The sequence below is a fragment of the Chelon labrosus genome, assembly GCF_963514085.1.
Source record: "Chelon labrosus genome assembly, chromosome: 13".
Classification (NCBI taxonomy): Eukaryota; Metazoa; Chordata; class Actinopteri; order Mugiliformes; family Mugilidae; genus Chelon; species Chelon labrosus.
The window spans coordinates 12424552-12445966 of record NC_140346.1 but is presented as its reverse complement, the minus strand read 5'-3'; the positions used below and the strand labels follow the sequence as shown (position 1 = coordinate 12445966).

Below are 21415 nucleotides of genomic sequence, written 5' to 3'. Positions count from 1 at the left end.
GATAGATAGATAGATAGATAGAATACAATCCAATCCACTTTATTTATATAGCACAACTTTAACAAACACAAGGATTCCAAAGTGCTTTACAAGATAAAACACAATAAATAGATAACACAATAGAAACATAATAAAAGATGAAGTAGTAAAAATATGCATCTATACACATAAAATCAACACTCTACATGGTGTTAAAAGCCAAAGAAAATAGGTGGGTTTTAAGAAGGGTTTTAAAATGAGACAGAGAGGAGGCCTGTCTAATGTGCAGCGGCAATTCGTTCCAAAGTTTTGGAGCTGCAACAGCAAACGCTCGATCCCCTCTGAGCTTAAGCCTAGCTTTAGGCACCGTCAGGAGCAGCTGGTCAGCTGACCTGAGAGATTGGCTCGGGGTGTAGGGGTGCATCAGCTCAGAGAGGTAAGGTGGGGCAAGGCCATTCAAGGCTTTAAAAGCAAATAAAATAATTTTAAAATGGATCCTAAAATGGATGGGCAGCCAGTGGAGTGAAGCTAAAATAGGTGAAATGTGCTCAGATAGATAGATAGAATTATTTTTTATACTGTTTTTTAAACAAGTGAAAGGGGCAGCAGGCTGAGAGTGGCAGACTCTAATAGACTTAACAAACTGATCCACAAGGCCAGTGATGTTGTAGGGGTGGAGCTGGACTCTTTGAACACAGTGTCAGAGAGCAGGGTGTTGGCAAGAGCAAAGACCATCCTGGACAACTCCTCCCACCCACTTCACAACACACTGGCCAGTCTAAAGAGTACCTTCAGCAATACACTAATCGTACCCAAGTGAACGCCACAGGAGGTCAGGACCTCAGACAGGTCCTGCCTGTGGCCATCAAACTTTATAACTCCTCCTGCTGAGTGTGTTGGTCACTCTTAACACTTCAGACTCTTTTAAATTTATTTGTAACCACTTACTTCTGTATATTGTGAATACTTGTCAATACAGGTTTTTATGCATCTCACATCTTATTTTTATTTTTCATAAAATGTTTATTTTACTTTTTTTTACTATTTGTATTTGACTCTGTCATCTGTTTAAATTTTATGAAGACTTTATGTTATCATATACACACATACTATTTTTCACATGTATTATTTTGTTAACATTACCGTCATTTCCGTTTCATTTTCAAAATAAAAGCCCTCACAACTTAAACTTAAGACTTTAAATCGTCAACCCTGTTGTCGTTTGGGGCGATTGCCCATTACAACATGCTGGATTGCCTGTGCTCTGGACTTCAACGATCAGTGACCTTCAGAGCAGAAGACTACAGCCAGGTCCCTCGGCTCAGTGAAACCGGAAGTCCGCCTCCCTCACGGACAGCAGCAGCGTTTGGTTTCCCTGGCAGCGGTAGGAGGAGGAGGCGGAGCATTGACCGCTGGTGGTTTACTCGCTCTGCCACATAGTCACAACACAACACACCATCTGCGATAACGGATTGAACAGGTAAAATATAGTTTTGTGTCCCTCAAAGTGCCGGCTACTGGTTAATATGGCGTACATTTCAGTTTTTAGCCTTAACAGGGCAACGTGTTGTGTTCAGGTAGCTTTTGTGAGCTGGCTAGCTAAATGTAGCTACCTAGCTAAGTTAATTCAGCTAGCTAATTTTAGCTATACAGCTAACAGTGTTTGATTGGATCATGAGCAGGAATTTCAGGAGCAGTCTGACAGCCCTATTAATTATGTATTATGTCTTATTTTTTGAGACTAACCGGTACGTTCAAACCAGTTATGTGAAGTTAAGATATTAGTTAAAAGTGCTGGAAGCGTACACTTGAGGAAACCTGAAGTTAATGCTATATCTATGCGTTTAACCCATAACTGTAGAGAGTAAAGTGTAATATGATTCGCCAGTGCTACTATGCGTGGTCAATATGGCCTGTTAATAAGGGTTAGAGATCAACGAAATGTTTATTTTGCACCATGAAATAGTCCATATGTTACCATTAGTGGCACTACTTAACTTGGAGTTAAAGACATGCAGTCAGCAAAACAGATACTGACTCTGTATGATAACAAAGTCACCTGTCAGCATAAGACACGTTCTCAAACTGTAGAGCCCTTTGATTTATCTCAGCACAAGATATCTGACATTTCTGACTGAATCTAAACTAAATGTGGATCATGTTTACTTTGTCTCCTCACTCTTTGTCTTCTTTGTGACAGGGCCTGTGGCCATGGCTAAAGACCCGTTAGCCGAGGCAGGCTTTTATTTTGATGAACTCAACAAGCTGCGGGTACTAGAGCCTGATGTCAGTCAGAAGACCTCAGAGCTCAAGGAGGAGTGTAAAGAATTTGTGGACAGTAAGCATACAGTCCGTTTAGCTGTTACTGTTTTCCTCACCCTGCGTCAACTGGTCCTACAGGATGTACAAAAAATGTTTGTGTTGATGTTTGCAGAAATTGGACAGTTTCAGAAGATAGTTGGTGGTCTCATCGAGCTGGTGGATGAATTGGCTAAAGAAGCAGAGACGGAAAAGATGAAGGTAAGCTTGACATCTCAAGATGCTTTTCATTGGCCATTTTAAAAGCTGTAGCCCTCGTGTGCCAAAGCTCTGTAACATCTGGGTGTCTGAACTGAAGTTGAAATCACTGGAGCTTTTTCAGATATACTGTACAGTGTGTGCTACAGTGAGGTCATGAGTTGCCCTTATTAGCTATCATCTGTGTTGTTCTCCTTCAGGCAATTGGAGCCAGAAACCTGCTGAAGTCAGTGGCAAAACAAAGAGAGGCCCAACAGCAGCAGCTTCAGGGTCTTATAGCTGAGAAGAAGATGCAGCTTGAGAGGTAAACAGTGCGTGTTTCACTGCTCTGGTCTGGCCAGACTGGTCATGGGTATATGGTTAAGGTTAATTAAAAAGTTTGGCTTAGAAACAGGAATTATGATTTAAATGTATCCGAAAATTAGTGTTTAGGAGAAAAATGAAAAACTGAGGGCGGCACAGTGGCGAGGTGGTTAGCACTGATGCCTCACAGCAAGAAGGTCACCGGTTCGAATTCATGGGCCGGCTGGCCTTTCTGTGTGGAGTTTGCATGTTCTCCCTGTGTCTGCGTGGGTTCTCTCCGGGTACTCCAGCTTCCTCCCACCATCCAAAGACATGCTCATTAGGTTCATTGGTGATTCTAAATTGGCCGTAGGTGTGCGTGTGAGTGTGAATGGTTGTCTGTCTCTCTGTGTTAGCCCTGCGATGGACTGGCGACCTGTCCAGGGTGTACCCCTGCCTCTCGCCCGATGACAGCTGGGATAGGCTCCAGCAGACCCCCGCGACCCTTAACAGGAATAACCGGGTATAGAAAATGAATGAATGAATGAATGAAAAACTGAATAGTATTCCCTGCACATTTGCAAAATGAAATCATCAAAGATCCTTTGTAAATTTACTATCAGTATGTTACCAGCTACACTAGCATACTGATATATATTAAGAATTTTTTTAGACACTTTCCACCAGTTTTAAGAATTTACAACTGTGTGTGAAACCGAGTCGGCAAGCTTCCAGGGAAGTTGAAGCAATTAGTTAAACATAATCTATGAATGGTTTAAAGAGTTAGACTAAAGGATGAGTCATTTATAGACATTAGAAAATGGGTAGCTTGTAGTGTAGTGTAGTGAATACTTGGTATGATTAGCCAGAAGACGGAGATACACCTTAAGTAAATGGCAAAAAGTAATGGCTAGACACATTCTTTTACTTTTAGCCCAAAACAAAAACGTTTAAATAATTGGCAAAGATAAATCTTTTTAATGAATGGCTTAAAAAAAAAAAAAAAAAATACTAAATTATTTTTGTTATATAACAAAAATAATGAATCACTAAACGACAAGTGCATTGGATCAATTTGCAGAAATGGAATAACAGGCACATTGGTTGTATTTCCTTCCTCGTTAAACATTTGACAAATGTTTGTGATCCGGTGTTTACTAGCTAGTAGCCTTCTCCTTCCCCATTTTTGTTGGTGCAGTACAGTTCTTTAGATGAGTTCACAAATCATGTTACCCAAGTGCATACAGTATGTGTTCTTATGCAAGGCAAACACAACAGGGATCTGTTATCAGCCATGTTGAATATTTCATGTAAGTAAAGAACTGCTAATATTCTGCTGTATTGCATTACTTTGTGTCCTTGTTTCAGATACCGTATTGAATATGAAGCCCTGTCCAAAGTGGAGTCTGAGCAGAGCGAGTTCATCGACCAGTTTATTCTGCAGAAGTGAGGACGCGACCAGACTCCGAATGTCCAACTTTTCCAGAGTGCCTGTCCTGTTTTCTCTGGGTGACGCCCTCTTCAGAGAATTACTCTGCTGCAGCTCTATTTCTGAAGCAATCCCAAAGCTCCAACTTCATTTGACAACACCTTAATTTCCTCTTTACGCATTTTTCTTTCTTCTCAGACATGGTTGCGTACGTGGAGCAACAGCCAGCCTTGAATTACACATGGAACGTTAAGTTCTGTTCACACCAAATGTCTCAGCGTCTCAGACCAACATTAAAAGTGGAGCTATTTATACAAATGAACACTATTTATACTATTTATACAGAAGAATTAGTCTGTAGCTCTACTTTTATTACCTTTTTGTATCAATTGAAATAAATACTGCATGTGCATGCATTTGTAAATATGTTTTAAACTTAAAGATGCACAGATCAGGACGTTCCCTGGTTTCATTCCATTCTACCGGTACGGCCAGTCATCTGTTATGTATATCATTGTCTTTCATGCATTAGTTAGATAGAAATGGTTATACTTGAATACTGTATATTGCACAAAAATGTCACGTTTGCTGTCGAAGATATCGAGCAAAATTTAACATCGTGCTATTAAGTATTGTTTCAATAAAGATTACTTATCCATATATTCTTGTGTTGGTTTTCATGCACACATACAGTAGGTAATGAAACCTAACAATAACCTAAAACTAAATGTGAACACAGTAGAAGGCAGTGTGTAACTACTGTAAGGCCCAAATACTGTCATTTCCTCAAACTGATCCACTCACTTCAGATACTACAAAGGAACCAGTATTCCACAAACACTCAGGATAAATGCCTCATCGAACCACCTCAGTCAGAAGAGACCACCCCGACCCAGCCAATCAGAAGGTATTCAGACTCAATTAGATTGAGAGGGGTGGTGTAAACCACTGACAATTCATTCAATGGGGGAAAAAAAATAGCTCCTGATAACATGTAAACACTTGATTCCACCGTTTTCCCTCTGGTTGGAAGAAATCCATTCTTTCTGTGATTTTCAAGACCAAGTGGGGTAATTATCACTTGACATGTTGAGTGTCTGAGAGGGACAGAAACGTGGAGGGGAAAAAAAGGAAGTTGTTAAAACAAATGCTTGACAAGATGAACAGATCCATGCGAGCCACTGAGATGAAGAATCCATCATGGTCATCTGCTTCTATTGAATGAATTCAGTGCTGAATAAAGTTGACTCTATTATAGTTCCAGCAGATTTAACTCTTCACAGTGGACATATCCACTTGGCTCATCTAAAAAAAGTTTTGTTGTGACTAATGTGTGTGTTGTATCTGAGCACGAGTATCTTATCAAATTTCATTTTGCATGCGTGTAAAGTAAAGTTTAATTCGAATCGGGCTGTAAACGTAGCAAGTAGCTGAAGTCTGACATTAATTCAGGCAACTTATGTTCTCCTCTCAGATGCTTCCTATTCCTCTAAGTAGTGGTGAAGAAATCTAAAATTGGTGGAGTAACCCTTTAAGATCACATATTTGAATAGCTGAGAATGAGGGAAATGACTTTAAAAATATTTTTAAGTCATTCTAAACCAGTAACACGTACAGCTATATAATTCAACGACTGTGGCTCCAGAGTCCACTCTTCAAGTTGGTATCTGTTCATGTCCATAATGTGTAACGGTTTCTCAAAGTAAGGAGACAGTTAAGTTCATGATGGAGAATTAATTTATTGAAAAAAATCTGGTAACAGTATTTACACATTCAGAAGTGAGACTCCATTACCTGTGAGGTCTCTTCACATCCTCAAAGCAGCAACAACAAATAACGCTGCGAGCGCTCACGGACACAGAGACAGCACAGAGAAAGCTATGACCGGCAAAGCTATGCTTGTTTTCCCTGGGTCATGCCCACTCGGAGCCCCTCCTGTCTCAAGACGCTCACTTCTTCTTGGTATACTGTGAATCAGAAGAGAAGTAAACAATAGGATGTACAATGTGTGTGTGTGTGTCTCTCTCTTTAATATTCTTTTCACCGGGCTTACTTTATGAAGAACCCAGTCTGCATCTGCAATCGCTCTCTGGATGATCAATTGTATCCTCTCTGGATCGTCTTCATCTGAGTGGCTGTTGTAACCCTGGAAACGAAGAGTGAAGGATCAGGATAATGCAGCGTTTCATGTTCTTACAGAACGTGCTCATCTTTGCAGAGTGACGAAACCACTCCTAGCAGGTTTGATCAGTGGTGCATGATTCACAGATCTTTGCAGAACAAAAACAACACAATCAGAATCTGACACAGAGAAAGGGTCAAAGGTCAGTTCGGTATTACACCCCTTCCCATAAAAGAAAAATACTTTTGCAAAGGATCTATGCAGAGCTTACATTATAGAGGGCTACACATTTGTGTGCTAGTGTGTCGCCATCATTCTGTAATGGCCCTAAAACACTTGTCAGCTGTGTTGAATCTCTCTGTGTACTACACAAAGTGTAGCACATGAATCTCTCTGTGTACTACACAAAGTGGTGACTGGAGCTGACTGGCGCATGCTGGATTTAAGTTAATAAATGTCGAACAACAGTTACTTTCACTGAAATCACTGCAGCACAGCATTTGTAACAAGGAAATGCATTTTGAGGCCAGAGTTTTGTGTTGCAACAACATCTTGTTGCATTTAAGAGGAGGTGCACGTCAGGCATCTAAGGGGTAGATGTGACTGGCAACCATAAATCAGCCTTTATTTCTGTTATGGTCAAAGACAACAGCAGACCTACATCCACTGAAAAATGTATGTTTTAACTGTAAAATAACTGTAGGACTAACTTTAAAACATACCAGACATGTTCAAATACATCTAACATCCCTTTAAGTTCTCAAATAACCACAAATCTATGGGCAGCTCAGAGAGTGTCATCTGACAACCTTCAGTATCACCAGTACTTCCGTCTCTTGTTTGAAGCTGAACTAGTGACTTCCTTACACACATCTAAAATCATTTGCTTGCCATTAAGGACACTGCATAAGAGGATTTTACCTGTCTTATGGCATGTCTATAGTGCTGCTGCATTGCTGCGGATGGTAAGACCCTGCAGCATCTGAGTAGGTATCGATAGAGCTGCAATGGCGTCTGGATCAACTCTGCTCCAACCAAAGGCGGCATTCCTTCCTCCTTTTCTTAAACTGCGTCTGGTAAAAATACAAAGTGTGAGTGGATTAGCTGGATTAGCAACACAACTTTATAAACTGAGAGTGAAGCCACTTTAACAGAGCTGAGAAGGTAGAAGAAGAACCGTTACATACAGCAGATGCATATGTGCATGTGAAACATTAAAACTTTAAAATCCATATATGAATAAAACAAGTGTATTTAAGTCGCAGATGCAAGGATCCTCTTCAGGATCACAACTAAAACACCCAACCAGGATACTGCCACCTGTATGGTAGACAATCTCACTCATTAAGCTCTTCTCTTAATAATAACAAACTCTCTGCAGCACATAGGTAGATACAGAAAGGGCTCCATATGGTACAGGGAGAAAAGTAGTTTACATATCCTGGTTGCTGATTTAATTTGGGCAGTGAATGTACAAGATTAAGTGTCTTAAATCTGCTGCATCTCCTGCTTCTATCCGGGTGACCTGCGTTGGTAGCTAACTTGCATGCTTTCATTAGCTAGCTAGGCAGAACTATTTGTTATGGATGTAAACATTGACAAAATGTAGCTAAGATAGCTAACAGTTAGTTTCTACGCTACGGCTGCTATATTATCACCAAAAACCATGCTAGGTTATGCTTACTGCGGCTGTTAACTGCAAGCTGTCAGCTTCTGGTGGTACCCAGCATCGCCAAAGATGCCTCCTTGGAGTCACAATGTTATGAAACTTCTCAGTGTATCAAACTCATGGGGGAGCAAGATGGCGGACTGCGCAGTCGCAGTCCAGCAGCACCGGGTCGGAAAGTGGCTCATCGCATCGCTGGTCTGGGCATATTGAGATTAGTAAACTGCCCGGAATGTGAGTTAGGTTTCACCAAGTCCTGTTTTATTGGAAATTCTGTTTTAAAATGTGTTGTTAATCTCATAACACACCCATTCTGGAGCAATCCATGCATACTGTTAAAGAAGAAGTCATTTTATTGTAAAGAATGGATGGAAAAAGTGATATCTCCTGTTAAACGCCTAATGGATGACAGTGGCAACACTGGGATGATTTTACTAGCACCAGTAAAGAATATTATTTGTTTTTTAAAGCGATCCTTCAGGGGCTTATTGGTACAATCAAAGGGTCATTGCAATGTATTAACAGTAACTCCACTATATCCATTTATCCCTAAGAGCTGTACTCTCCGAATAATGTTTTCCTTCTACATTAAAAAGGGGGTGGACGGATTCTTCTCTAGAGGACTAGAGGAAAATTAGATGTATATATGTTAAACTGCCTGATCCATTAAAAGCTAAAGGAATACACTTTAAAACCACAAACTGTATGTAATTTGGGTAATTTTTAAGTCGTCACTGTTTTGTATATATTTTTGACAATTTCTGTGCTACTGTGACAAGTTAATTTCCCATACGTGGGATCAATAAACAGGTCTTATCTTATCTTATCTTATCTTAGTCTCTTCTATGACTGGTCTCTGGCCAAGAACCTGGACACACCAGTCTTGGCTTACAACTTATGTTAGAGGTCAGAAAATTGGATTTTTTTTTCTCAACAACTTAATAATACTTGCCAAATAAATTTTACACAAATGCTAATTCTTAAAAGCGATACCACATTTCAATTTTTTTAAAAAAGAACTCTCTCTTTTTGTAGAGTTGATAAAGTTTATTTTATCCTGTTTTTCTCTGTGTGGAATAGACTGTCTCCCTATTAATTTGCTACTTTATTTACATTTATTTTATTTATTTCAGTTGTTCTTTATAACTACATGGCTTTCATTCATTATGTTCCTGTTTCGTACTTGTTATTAGTTTGTTTTGATTGCTTGCTTATTTCAAATGACAGTACCTTACTGAATACTCTTCTCAGTCTAAATATGCTGATATGTTAACTTATTAAAAAGCTATATAATGGTTTGAACCTATACAGTAACTGGTTTGAACTTGTTAATAAAGTTTGAGGGCAAAAAAACTCAACTACCGGAACGATATCCGGGTTTACGCTCTGGTTTACGGCATATTTCTTCTTTTACGGTTAGGAACCATGTCATATTGAAGCACGGTCGCCCTCTGTCGCCTGTCCAGGAAACATCCTGCACGGATGCGGAGGTTTCGTCTTCGTCTGGCAGTGAATTAAACCAAGGTATATTGTATGTACTCCAGTACACTGGCTTTAACCAAATGAAATTAGTTTTCTTGGCTAAATCAGTTTCATAGTTCACTTCCCTGCACAATTACCAAAAAGAAAACTGATCAGTTCACCATCAGGAATAATAATAATCATCTGTTCCTGACACTGTTTAAATTGTGACACTTAGTGACTAACTACTAAAACACACTGAATTATGTGGTTTTACAGTGTAGTATATATGAGCTTCAGCTGAGAACTAGTTGAGAATTTGCAGTACTCTAAAAGTCTAAAGTTACCATTGTAATTTTCACCACCATGCTATTGGGCTCCTAAGGCAAATTGAAGCGCAAGTCCCTCTGAGGTATAAACATGCACCACACCAGGAACCTGAAACTGAAGCAAATAAAAGGAATTCAGCTATTATATGGAGCCTGTGCCTTTTGTACTGCGTAAACAAAATATGCAATTTGCACAGTTGCACTGTTTTCTCTCTAAGAATATCACCTCCCTTTAATTGGTCATTACACATTTAACTGTTTAGGTCAGCACCTTATTTTGGGAATACGCAACACTCAAACATGATGTAAAATAAAAATAATAATCAAGTATATTTTGAGACACTCTCTAAGAGAGAACTTTAAAGTCTTTAGCTGTGGACATTGCCAAAAAACTTTCACATATGTTACTACAAACCAGTATTGCATGAGTAGTTGGTAATGCAGATTTAATAAGGGATACCCTATACCATATAAAGAACAACATCTTGCAATTCAGGACCATAATTCTCTCTGACATTAGTCTGTCAGTCTTAAACCATCCAGTTATTCAGCAGAAGTTTAGATTTTTAAAAACAAATCAACACATTTTTTTAGAATGCTCATCATATAGTTAAAGTTTATGTGCACAGTCTGAAACTCCTGTTATAGGATTAATAGGACTCGATTCAGTTCTGTCCAATTCTATATCTATAGTGTCAATAACAATGTAAATTTTCTCAACATGCTTTACAGAACCCAGCGAGTGAAAACCGCAGAGCAAGCACTAATGCAATGGTGGCAAGAAAAAACTCCCTTTCAAAAGTAAGAAACCTTTAGCAGAACCCAGCTCATATGGAGGAACCCATCTGCTAGAGGCTAGCCAGGTAGAGACAGAAAAAGAGGGAGAAGAGAAGGAGGAGAAGAAAGCAGGGTGAACAATATGATACATAACTCTGTCATACATACATACATCTGACTAAAACATACATGTTGATAATGATGAAAAAAAAGTATGGCTAGAGGTAGAATTCAAAATATTCACTGTAGAAACGTCTAATGGACAGAGGACCCATAAAGTTACAGTTATAGGGATAAACATGAGCACCGGGGCATACACCTGTTGGTGACAACAGTAGTTCTGTTACAGGTGAGTCAGTCATCTTTTTTGCAGTTTTGATCTTTTACATTAATGTGTGTGATATTTTATCTATTAATGTAAATGCAAAACTAAATGCTCAATAAAGGACACTTTTTACGGGAGTTATTTATTTTTTTTAACTAAAGTTTTTTACTCTATTTATTCACGTATATTGTCTAGTCCACACTAAAAACTAATATTATTGTCTCTATATTTAATTATGTTTTAAATTGTATGGAGTGAAATAAGGATGTGCTGATCATCTACGTAGATTATCAGTACAATAATTTCACATTGTACGTGATCACGCGATATTTTGTATTACAGTACACTGTGCTATGGACCAAATGTTCAACTAACACTAATAAAGTGTCATAGTAAATAAAATCATTTTTAACACATCACATGATTATGTTTTACAAGAAAAATGTTCATCGTCGACAATGAACGTCCCATATTATTAAGATAATTTAGCGTCTGTCAGATTGCCTAATGTTGATAAACTTAATATGATGATGACCTTCAGGACACTATCAAGCAAAGACGAAAGACAGACGACGAAAGGTAAACATGACGGTGTCGTGGCACTAAGTGAGATGTCTAACTAAGAGGAAGGGACGCCCGTGGAAGAAGAGATCCTAGTATTTATGCAACAAGGCCAACATTTTGGGACCCACGTCATTGGTTTCCGCGGTGGGCTGATCCAGCGCTGCTCTTCCGGTGGAGACGTGGCTCTGTGCTGCTGCCATATTGACGCTAGTTGGCTAACAATCACACAAGTTAAAGGCAGCTGTATATCCGCACCTCGCTATTCCAGAGGGACTAGAAATCACCAAAGCAGCAAACACGAGCGACCGAAGATCGTCGTACCGTAGAGAGAGACCAAAATGGTGAGTGACAGTCGATACTTGAGATCATTTCCCTGTCTTTTATCGGGCCTAGCAATTATCATAACATTGGCTAACCTGGCTAGCAGCTAAAGCTAGGTATCAGTTAGCTAGCTTCTCCTCTCCCAAGACCGAAATAAGAGCAAGACCAGGCGTTACTTTCCGCGGGCCTGACAGCGCTAACATTACCAAGAGTTGTTAAAATTGAGCAAACGAGTCGTCGTTTCATTGTACAGCGGCACATTTCAGACAAATAAGCGGCGCTGAGTGTGCAGACATTGCTGACGTTAACTAGCTTGACAAGCTAGCGCTAGTTATCTCCTGTCACTAGCCGGATCCGAGCTAACGTTGCCTGCTGTCAGATTGTCCTCAGCCAGGAAACACTGGATATTATCCCCCAAAACAATCTACAAACTACATAAATCTGTTTTATCTTTATGTTTTGCCAGAGGCGGCGATTTTGTTAACAACAATTGTTGCTTGTCTGCTTCAAGTTCAGATCGTTGCATTCGGGTCTTTGGTTTCTCACTTAAGCCATTGTCAACGTGGAAGAGATCCTGTTCCTTCCCTAATTTTTTGTGGGGGAATGAACAGTTTATTAATGTCAGACTTAATTATATTGCTTATATCAAGCGAAATTTATGATTATTTTTTTTTTTTTAAATTAAATTTTCTGTTGCGGCACAAATCCTCAGTAGCTGTCGCTGTCCCTTGGGATGAGAAGCAGACACCAAGTACCAGTGACCATGTTGGTGGAGGCTGATTTTGCTCCTTTGCAGACACAAAACACAAATCGCAAAGAAAGCAGGTCTTAAACACTTCTCGCCATGGTTCAGCTCGCCATACATGTTGCCCCTGCTGCTGTATAGGGTGCAGTTTATAGTCATTTGCATTGAGAGCTAATGTATAATGTGGTTTTGAGCAGTGTGAAACGATGATGGCTGAATAAATTATCACAGGCTAAGATTTGCACAGGGATTTAAATGCCGTACAATTTAATGTCAATATTTGCTGGTGCTTAACTCTGCCACTTCTTTCTGGAATTCACTGTCAGCCCAATATGCTTCGTAAATAATTTTACCTCTTCTACTTCCTGTAATATTTAGATGTTCAAATAATCTATGAATGTGTTATTCAGTGTGTTATAATGCTGAAAATCAGTTTGCACTATATCTCAGTAACACTCCCACTTCCCTCCGTCCCCAGGTGCTGTTGGCAGCGGCGGTGTGCACCAAGGCTGGCAAGGCCATCGTATCGCGACAGTTTGTGGAAATGACCCGGACACGAATCGAGGGTCTCCTGGCTGCGTTTCCTAAGCTGATGAACACGGGCAAGCAGCACACCTTCGTGGAAACAGACAGTGTTCGCTATGTGTACCAGCCGCTGGAGAAACTCTACATGGTCCTCATCACCACCAAGAACAGCAACATCCTGGAGGACCTGGAGACGCTCAGACTTTTCTCTCGCGTGGTAAGGAAACGTGGAGCCAGTCTCAACATTGTCACATGACGGCTTGTATTCTGACACAACGAAGTCATTAGTGTTGACTGCAGAGGGCAATTGGAGGTCTCTATTTGATTTGTATTTAATTTTACTACGTCTCCGACCATGAACATGTCACATATAACAGTCACCAGATAAGTGATAACTCTCTTAGAATGTGTCTAACTATTCTACAGCCTCATTTTCACTGTGGCTTGACTCAAATCTCCCTGCTCTTTTTTGTTTTTTCCATTGCGGCTAGTATCTGATGCCTTTATTTGGCCCTACTTTTGGTTAAGTTTCCCAGCAAGTTGAGCATATAGTAAAAAGGTGACATGAAAGTACTACAGACCCCTCATTGGTCAGAGAGAATAGCCAACACGATCAAGCAAAGAGTAACCACGATCATTTATTTTTTTTGAATGGCATCCAGCAGAACGGGACATGGTCAGATTAGTCAACTGATGTATGAAAAGCTTAAAACATAATCATGTGAAGTGTTAAGAATGTTTTTATTTACTGTAACATCAGTTATAGTATATAAAAGTCATTTTTAACCCAATATGCTTTATCAGATTCCAGCAGATGGCAGTAATGCAAATAACTACAGTAATGAGTGCGTATTTAATAGGTGTGACTCTGCAGACTCTGGACTCTGCAACAGTGTGGATGTTATTTACTGTTTTCGAGGGTCCACTATTAAAATCCTAACCTAACCTAATCCTAACCTCCTCAGCTAATCTTTTCTCAATGTGTTCCATCTTTATTGATCCAAAACTATCAGTTCAAAAATTGCGGAGCTGGAGAAGCCGCCAGAAATACTAAAGCGGTAACATGCTACTACCAAGCGGACCAATCACAGCTCTTGCAATCTGCATCGTCGCAACACGTGTTTCTGGGGCACGTCCGTTAAATTGGGGCACGTCCGTTACAGCGCCAGGGTCTTCACTGTCGCCGTAGTTTCTGCCGAAGTCTAAACCGCCTCTTAGGTTTACACATTGGAGACGGCCTCAAACCAGCTAATGATCTCTTACATTGGATGATGAAAGTGACATTGTAATGAAATGGGAACGTATATTTAAAGAACATAGGATGTGATTAGTGTAGTTAACTTAATGCAGATTTTTATTTTTTCCTTTCTTTTATTTTAAGTGGAAAGGGGGAAAAAAAAATGTGAGAAATCAGGATACATGATTCTGTGGCTGCCTCTCAAACTACATCAGTGCGAGTAGCTCCATTCGTTCTCTGGAGTCACAGCAGTAACATAAGCTGTCGCTGTTTCCTTGGGGATGCCCTCAGGTGTGAGCTTTGCCAGGGAGAGATTATGAATAATAGCTGCATTAGCTGCCAACAGTGAAATAAGGCAGAAAAATGGCAGTAATATTTCCATATGGACACAGTTCGGTTTCAAGTCCAACATTTGACAGACGGCTGCGTAGTGTACTGGCTCCAGTAAAGTACCTTTTAATGTGATATGTGATTCTGCTCCAATTTTTTTGAGTAGGTGAAAGGATAAAAATACCTTTTAGTTCTTTCTTGTTGTTGCTCTTGCAAGTATAGCCCTAGTTTCTGTTCAGACAGAGTAGTTTTACATGGATTTTATTCACTAGACTTAAATATTCAGTGACTGGTTGAGGGATGATCAACACTACTTCAATTTGATGCAGAAGCTGACTCGTGCATTCACACCTCTGAAAATAATCAGTGTCGATAAAGTCAAACAAACAGAACCAATGCAACTATGATTTCACTGTGTTTTTTATTCAGGATCAGCTGCACCGTGATCATGGTTGCTACCACTTCAGCTTTCACATTAGCTGACATCTCTACCCGCCGCAGCGTTGTAGAGATGTGTGCTGACTGTTTGATATTCATTTCTCCTCCCTACCGTTCCAGATCCCAGAATACTGTCGCGTGCTGGAGGAGAGCGAAATATCAGAGCACTGTTTCGACCTGATCTTCGCCTTCGATGAGATCGTTGCACTCGGCTACAGAGAGAACGTCAACTTGGCTCAGATCCGCACGTTCACAGAGATGGACTCCCATGAGGAGAAGGTTTTCCGTGCTGTCAGAGAGGTGAGATCACACAGCTGTGTCTGTTTTGTTTCTTAGATCGAATACAATTTTCATCCTAGTGGGGAAATTGGATCAGTGCAGCACCAAAATTCTGATGTTATATTGAAAAGAACGAAAATATTGCATTTATTTGGGAACCTGTAAAGTTGTTTTGGCTGTTTAAACAGAACCAGATGGGAAAAAAAAAAAAAAAAATGACTGAGGAATGAAATGAAATGGGACCACAAATAAGTAGATTTTTTTCCCCGGGCTCTGTGGATCTGAGCAGCAGCCTACTGCTCTGAGTGCACACGCTGCTGTGTAAACAAATACCTCGATTAAATGCACAGACAGAATTTCCCCTGCTTTAACTGTGGGAAGAAGAACGCTTTTTTGTGTCCAGACTGCAGGAACGGGGAACAATCATAGTTCTCATTTTCAGGGTCTTTTTTTAGTTCCTACGTGGGGGTAGGTCCTGGCCCTGGACAACATGAACATGTAGTGACATAGTTGTTGATTGATTGGTGGAACACATGAATGCAGTACAGTAGTGGCAACCGCCGTTTTGGGACTAAAAAAAACAAACACAATGTAAACACTGGTAAACGCTGTACAAGCGACAGCTCTTAGCCTTAAATGGAACAAAACATGGAGAACTGACTTTGAAGTCTAGACTTTAACCAGACTTTATTTGAAGGTGTGGTAGATTGGACAGAACTAACGTTGCTATACCGACAGCTGGCAGCTAATAACATCAAACCAGGGTTCCTTTTGCCAAACGGAAAGTAAAACAAATGCCCTTGAAGGAATGCAGCCCTTCAAGGGAGTTGGGAGCTTCCTGGTACGTACTTACTAAGAAATAGTCCCAACAACTGTTTGGTGTACAAAACACATTATGAAGAAATTGTTTAGAGAATGAACAATTATTATAAAAAAAAAAAGAAAATCGACTTATTTCATATTTGATTTTATAATAATATTCACAAAATGTTATTTTGCATATTATTCAGGACCCACCACCACCCCCTCAATAACTACTTAAATTTATTTAATGAAAAAGTGGTGCAGTTTGAACCTGAGATAGTACAGCGTATCACAGTATGCCAGGACAAAAAAACAAAAAAGATAAAATGGCCAGCAGGTGGTGATGGCTTTTTACAGTCAGTTAGCTGCATTTGAATTACAACCAAAAAATGCATCTTAGGGACACAAGGTTTCAAGAGTGGTAACATAACTGTAGCTGTGATAACCCTGTATCAGTGGATACATGCTGAGCAGCCCTGCAGTCAGTAGCATTTAATAAGCCATTGATCATTAGGCGTTTGCAATATACATAACTTTTTAACTAAAAAATGCTTTCATACACAAACAAAAGGAAAAAATCCAACCACTGAGAAGTAGTTTCAAAAAGGCTAAACGTGTAGCTTTAGCTGAGTACCCACTCACTGAATATATGACCAACACAATACTATTAAAACTATTCATGTATTCAGTCATTAATCTTAAGACATTTTAGTTACAGGCATTTTTAAAAGCCTCAGTTGGTGTCAAGTGCAACTAATTAGCTATGAAAACAAATTTTGCGCACCTTATTCCATATTGAGAAGTGGCGGGTGACAATTAGCATTACAGGACATTATTGTCACCTACTGTTAAGGAGTGTGACTAGATGGCGTTCCACTGTATAAAAATACCCTTCAAAATAAAAGCATGGCATTTTTTTTTGCACAGTGAAAACGGGTCCACAACCCCACCACTTGAGAATCGCTGCTTTAGACCAGGTGGTTAAGGATGCAACTGCTCCGTAAATATCTAAAGACGGTGTAATGTTAAATGTTGTTTGGTAAATTCACAGACCCAGGAACGAGAGGCCAAGGCAGAGATGAGGAGGAAGGCCAAGGAGCTGCAGCAGGCTAGAAGGGACGCTGAGCGCTCTGGGAAGAAGGTGCCAGCATTTGGTGGTTTCGGCAGCGCCGGCATGACCAGCGTGTCCTCGGGGTCCATCATCACAGACACCATCGTCGAACCTGAGAAACCCAAGATGATGGCAGCTCCAGCCAGGTACGTATCCAACAAATGCACGAGAGGTTAAGATCTGAACGTCGTTTCCTCCTGTTGTGTTCGGTTTCACTGAGAATTTTCTGGCCAGACATCGTAGTTGTTATGAACTGATGAAACAATGTGTGTGTTTATTCTTTCCAGATCAAGTGGACCCAGTAAGGCTCTGAAACTGGGCGCTAAAGGGAAAGAGGTGGACAACTTTGTTGACAAGCTCAAATCCGAGGGGGAAACCATCATGCCCAGCACAGGAAAGAGGGGCTCTGATGTATCTAAAGTTCTGCCACCACCTGTCAATATGGAGAGGTATGGACTCATCGTGGTTTTTATGATTCAGTTTAGTTTTTGCCTCATTATTAGCTGTCTGTGCTTTTTCCACTTACATAAAAAAAGTTTAACCCTGGGTAGATCTTTTCAGTCACTATTTATAAGATGTTATCTGACGTCACTGCAGCCCTGAGTAGATCTCTTGATCTCTATTAAGATGTGCCAGCTAGAGGTAAAATACTGGGAAACACCTCAAATCTTTATAACCATTTGTTTCAAAACTGAAAACTCTCTAAATGAATTATTGCATTGATTCAGTAAATCATTAGTGATTCACAGCCTTTGATAATATTTTACAGACCACACTGAAACTAATGCAGCAGTAGCTGTCAGTTATTCTCAAGCCAAACTTTTTACAAAGCAGTGGTAAATGAAATGAGTTTATTCACTTAAAGTGTGTTGTGCGTGTCCTGCCCAGTGTACATCTGCGTGTGGAGGAGAAGATCTCGCTGACCTGCGGCCGTGACGGCGGCCTACAGAACATGGAGGTGCTGGGCATGGTGACGCTCCGAGTCACGGACGACAAAAACGGACGCATCCGCCTCATTATCAACAATAATGACAACAAAGGATTGCAACTGCAGGTAGGTCTGCCACCGTGTAACAGTACACCTGTATATTCTTATATCCTGTAAGTAACGTTTTAGTTGAAGAGCAAGGATGGATATCACCTCTAAGGCTAGTCCGTCATTGATTTAAGACGCTGTGATTCTTAGACTACGGCCAGTTTGGTGTTCAGATGACCTCTGATGATATCGTCATTGAAGCATCTGAGAAGTAGTGTGTGAAAGTGTTTTGGGGTCTTCACTGTAGATGGCAAAAAATATGGTTTGTAAAAACATTCCTGTGCTGTACAATGACAACAAATCCCAAGACTCACCTTGCTAGCCTGTCACAGTGATGAGGTGTCAACTGTACAATTTAACCCGGTCACACTATCAAGTGAACCAGACTTTGGGGTCAGCCTCACAGTATGGCTCGTTCAGTGTGAGTACAGCCATACTCAGGTGGTGCCTGCCTTAGTGTCACCACACTCATCTTCAGGATCGTTATGTGAAGCTCTTAAAAGCCAATGTAATGAAAGGACATGGTGCTTATTTATATTACAGGACATGCTACACAATTTATCTGAACTTCTTTTTATTTTTACTGTGTTTTGTATTTGACTACACTTGCATGCAAAGAAGAGGTAAAAATAGAGGAAAAGCACACTGAGAAGGCATTTACCAAAAAGAAATTGTTCTCCGTCCATTTTCACGTTTTAAAATGTCTCGCATGTCTCATTCTCTTTCTCTCCAGACACATCCCAATGTGGACAAGAAGTTGTTCACAGCCGAGTCCGTGATCGGCCTGAAGAACCCCGAGAAGTCCTTCCCTCTCAACAATGATGTTGGTGTGTTGAAGTGGAGACTACAGACCACAGATGAGGCCCTCATACCTCTAACCAGTACGTCCTAACATACACAGCTCATGTGTTATTGAGTAAAGCTAGTGATACGTGATACTTCTCCTGTATGTATATTTATTATTGTACAGTAAATCCGCTGATCTGGTTGATCTAGTTTATCTCGTTAGATGAGGTCGGTCCTCTAGTCTGAGTTGTTTGTTTGTTCATTGTAGAGTGCCAACAATATCTGTCCTGTCCTGAATCAGTGTCCTACATGTGTCTCACCTGGATTCTCTGTCTCACAGTAAACTGCTGGCCTTCAGAGAGTGGTACCGGCTGCGATGTCAACATTGAATACGAGCTGCAGGAGGAGGGTCTCGAGCTCAACGACGTGGTCATCAGCATCCCAGTGCCGTAAGTACATATACTCAGCAAACACATGCTCTGTGACTGAGTTTGCGTCCTCTGTATCTTAATACATTTCTGCTCCACCTTCAGGTCCGGCGTGGGAGCCCCCGTGATCGGTGATCTGGACGGAGAGTACAAACACGACAGCAGGCGAAATGTCCTGGAGTGGTGCCTACCCGTCATCGATGTCAACAACAAGACCGGCAGCCTGGAGTTCAGCATCGCTGGACAGCCCAACGACTTCTTCCCTATCAGTGTGTCCTTTGTGTCCAAGCGCAACTACTGCGACATCCAGGTGGGTGACTGAGGGGATAGGTCACACATGTGTCCATCTGAGGACATGAATTTCTGAATCTGACTTGATATTTAATTAGACAGTTAGCTCTGCCGGTTAAAGGTGAAAACAGAGCACATAACCTTGGCAGCTCACTGAACCTCCCAGCAATATTTAAAGCTGATTGACTGACCAAATGTCAAATTATTTCTGGAAATTATCTGAAAGGAAGAACCACACTGATAATAAAGCTTTTTAAATCTGTGATAAACACATTGCATTTGCTACAAATCCTTCAAAATAAAAGCCCCACCAGCTTTATAATGTAATACAATCAGCTGTAACTTAAGACATGGCAAGATTTTTTGCATGTTAGGAATAAGAACTATGAGTTTAAGTTTAATAACTGTTATAACTATTAATAACTAAAACATAACAATAGAATCAAGAGAGTGAAGAATAATTGAATAATACAAATGACAAGAAAACTGATCAAAAGGTAAATTCAGACCTTTTCTCTTTAAAGCCATTTGATAACGGTGAAGTTTAAGGAGTTGTTTAATGATGTTCTTACTAATGTTCCACATGATTCACCATATTCACGGTGCTTATCAAAACTTTCGTCTTTTCCCCAGGTTACCAAAGTGACTGACGTAGACGGCGACAGCTCCGTTAGATTCTCTTCAGAAACCTCCTTTGTGGTCGACAAATACGAAATCCTGTAAACATATTCAGCAACGACGAAATCAAAAAAAAAGAAAAGAAAAATCACCAACAAAAAAAAGTCGAAATCTATGCTCGAGAGAAAGATTGAAGATTTCTTGCCTGCCCACCCTGTATACTATTTGAGAAACTGTGTACATCGACAGGACTGCGCCAGGCCTCTGGCGAAGCCTCTTCCTGTGGTGGAGCAGAGCAGCGGTGGTGTATTTATATGTTTGTATGAGAGAAGATCATCTATATATAGAGTTAATTGAAAAGGAAAAACCAACAAACACACACACACACACACACACACACACATACACACACACGCACATAAAAAACGTAAACTACACTGATGATGCTGTTGTGTTTTCCAAGCAGAACTGTAAAGAGGACTTCAGATTAAGTAGAGGATGACTGCGGGGATGCTGGAGAGGCCGACGGCCCTCTCATTGTCCGTCTATCAGTAAAACCCTGGCAGCAGGTAGAGAGAGAGAGAGAGGGAGGACAGGGACCTCGTCTGTATCAATCTCCGCTAGAATGAACGCTGGTAATTTAGCCCCCCCCTCGCCCCCACCCCGAGGACCGAGCGTCCTCCTCGACCTGTTTCTTCACTCACATTGCAATGGTTCATGATTACCGAGTGGAGTTCTTTGTTTTCTTATCCATAATAACTACAGGATCGTAGCTGTCTCAATCATTAGAAGCCTGTCATTCTTTAAACGTTAAGCTCTTGTGATTTGCTCTATTGATATCTCACTTCAGATGATTGTTTTTTTTTTGTTTCTTGATTTATTTTTTGGGCGGGGGGGGGTTATTGTAGACATCGCCTCTTCATTGAGAAGCAAACTATGGCTCAGTATACTGTCTGTACTGTCTGTGGTTGTCATCAGCAAGATTGTCCGCTTCTTTTTAACTATGGTATTTTTT

The 21415-nt window shown here is 40.5% G+C and overlaps 3 protein-coding genes across 4 annotated transcripts; 2 read left to right on the top strand and 1 right to left on the bottom strand.

Moving 5' to 3' along the window:
- Positions 1-1369: 1369 nt before the first annotated feature.
- ift20 (intraflagellar transport 20 homolog (Chlamydomonas)) lies at positions 1370-4857 on the top strand. Its single transcript, XM_084559538.1, has 5 exons — positions 1370-1459; positions 2180-2317; positions 2414-2499; positions 2697-2800; positions 4147-4857. Exons 2-5 carry the CDS (start codon positions 2191-2193, stop codon positions 4226-4228), a joined length of 399 nt encoding a protein of 132 aa, XP_084415664.1. The 5' UTR covers positions 1370-1459; positions 2180-2190; the 3' UTR covers positions 4229-4857.
- Positions 4858-5786: 929 nt separating this feature from the next.
- lyrm9 (LYR motif containing 9) lies at positions 5787-8154 on the bottom strand. Of its 2 annotated transcripts, XM_084559519.1 has the most exons (4): positions 8014-8154; positions 7251-7402; positions 6261-6353; positions 5874-6174 (listed from the first exon to the last, which is right to left on the bottom strand). In XM_084559519.1, the coding sequence occupies exons 2-4, from the start codon at positions 7374-7376 to the stop codon at positions 6157-6159; spliced, it is 237 nt and encodes a 78-aa protein (XP_084415645.1). In that variant the 5' UTR covers positions 7377-7402; positions 8014-8154; the 3' UTR covers positions 5874-6156. The 2 variants fall into 2 exon arrangements, with proteins under 2 accessions (XP_084415646.1, XP_084415645.1); XM_084559520.1 differs by lacking the exon at positions 8014-8154 and having other exon boundaries at positions 5787-6174; positions 7251-7387.
- Positions 8155-11630: 3476 nt separating this feature from the next.
- arcn1b (archain 1b) lies at positions 11631-20813 on the top strand. Its single transcript, XM_084559237.1, has 10 exons — positions 11631-11792; positions 12996-13259; positions 15168-15347; positions 17182-17387; positions 17529-17690; positions 18130-18295; positions 19011-19158; positions 19404-19512; positions 19597-19801; positions 20416-20813. The coding sequence occupies exons 1-10, from the start codon at positions 11790-11792 to the stop codon at positions 20503-20505; spliced, it is 1533 nt and encodes a 510-aa protein (XP_084415363.1). The 5' UTR covers positions 11631-11789; the 3' UTR covers positions 20506-20813.
- Positions 20814-21415: the final 602 nt, after the last annotated feature.

Bases quoted from the DNA above. Each gene is read 5' to 3' on its own strand.
- ift20 (XM_084559538.1), top strand. From the start codon at position 2,191: ATGGCTAAAGACCCGTTAGCCGAGGCAGGCTTTTATTTTGATGAACTC. The intron at 2,318-2,413 runs GTAAGCATACAG...TGATGTTTGCAG, and splicing joins GTGTAAAGAATTTGTGGACA to AAATTGGACAGTTTCAGAAG. The intron at 2,500-2,696 runs GTAAGCTTGACA...GTTCTCCTTCAG, and splicing joins CAGAGACGGAAAAGATGAAG to GCAATTGGAGCCAGAAACCT.
- lyrm9 (XM_084559519.1), bottom strand. From the start codon at position 7,376: ATGCCGCCTTTGGTTGGAGCAGAGTTGATCCAGACGCCATTGCAGCTC. The intron at 6,354-7,250 runs GTAAAATCCTCT...CTTCGTTTCCAG, and splicing joins ATAGACATGCCATAAGACAG to GGTTACAACAGCCACTCAGA.
- arcn1b (XM_084559237.1), top strand. The intron at 18,296-19,010 runs GTAGGTCTGCCA...CTTTCTCTCCAG, and splicing joins ACAAAGGATTGCAACTGCAG to ACACATCCCAATGTGGACAA. The intron at 19,802-20,415 runs GTGGGTGACTGA...TCTTTTCCCCAG, and splicing joins GCAACTACTGCGACATCCAG to GTTACCAAAGTGACTGACGT.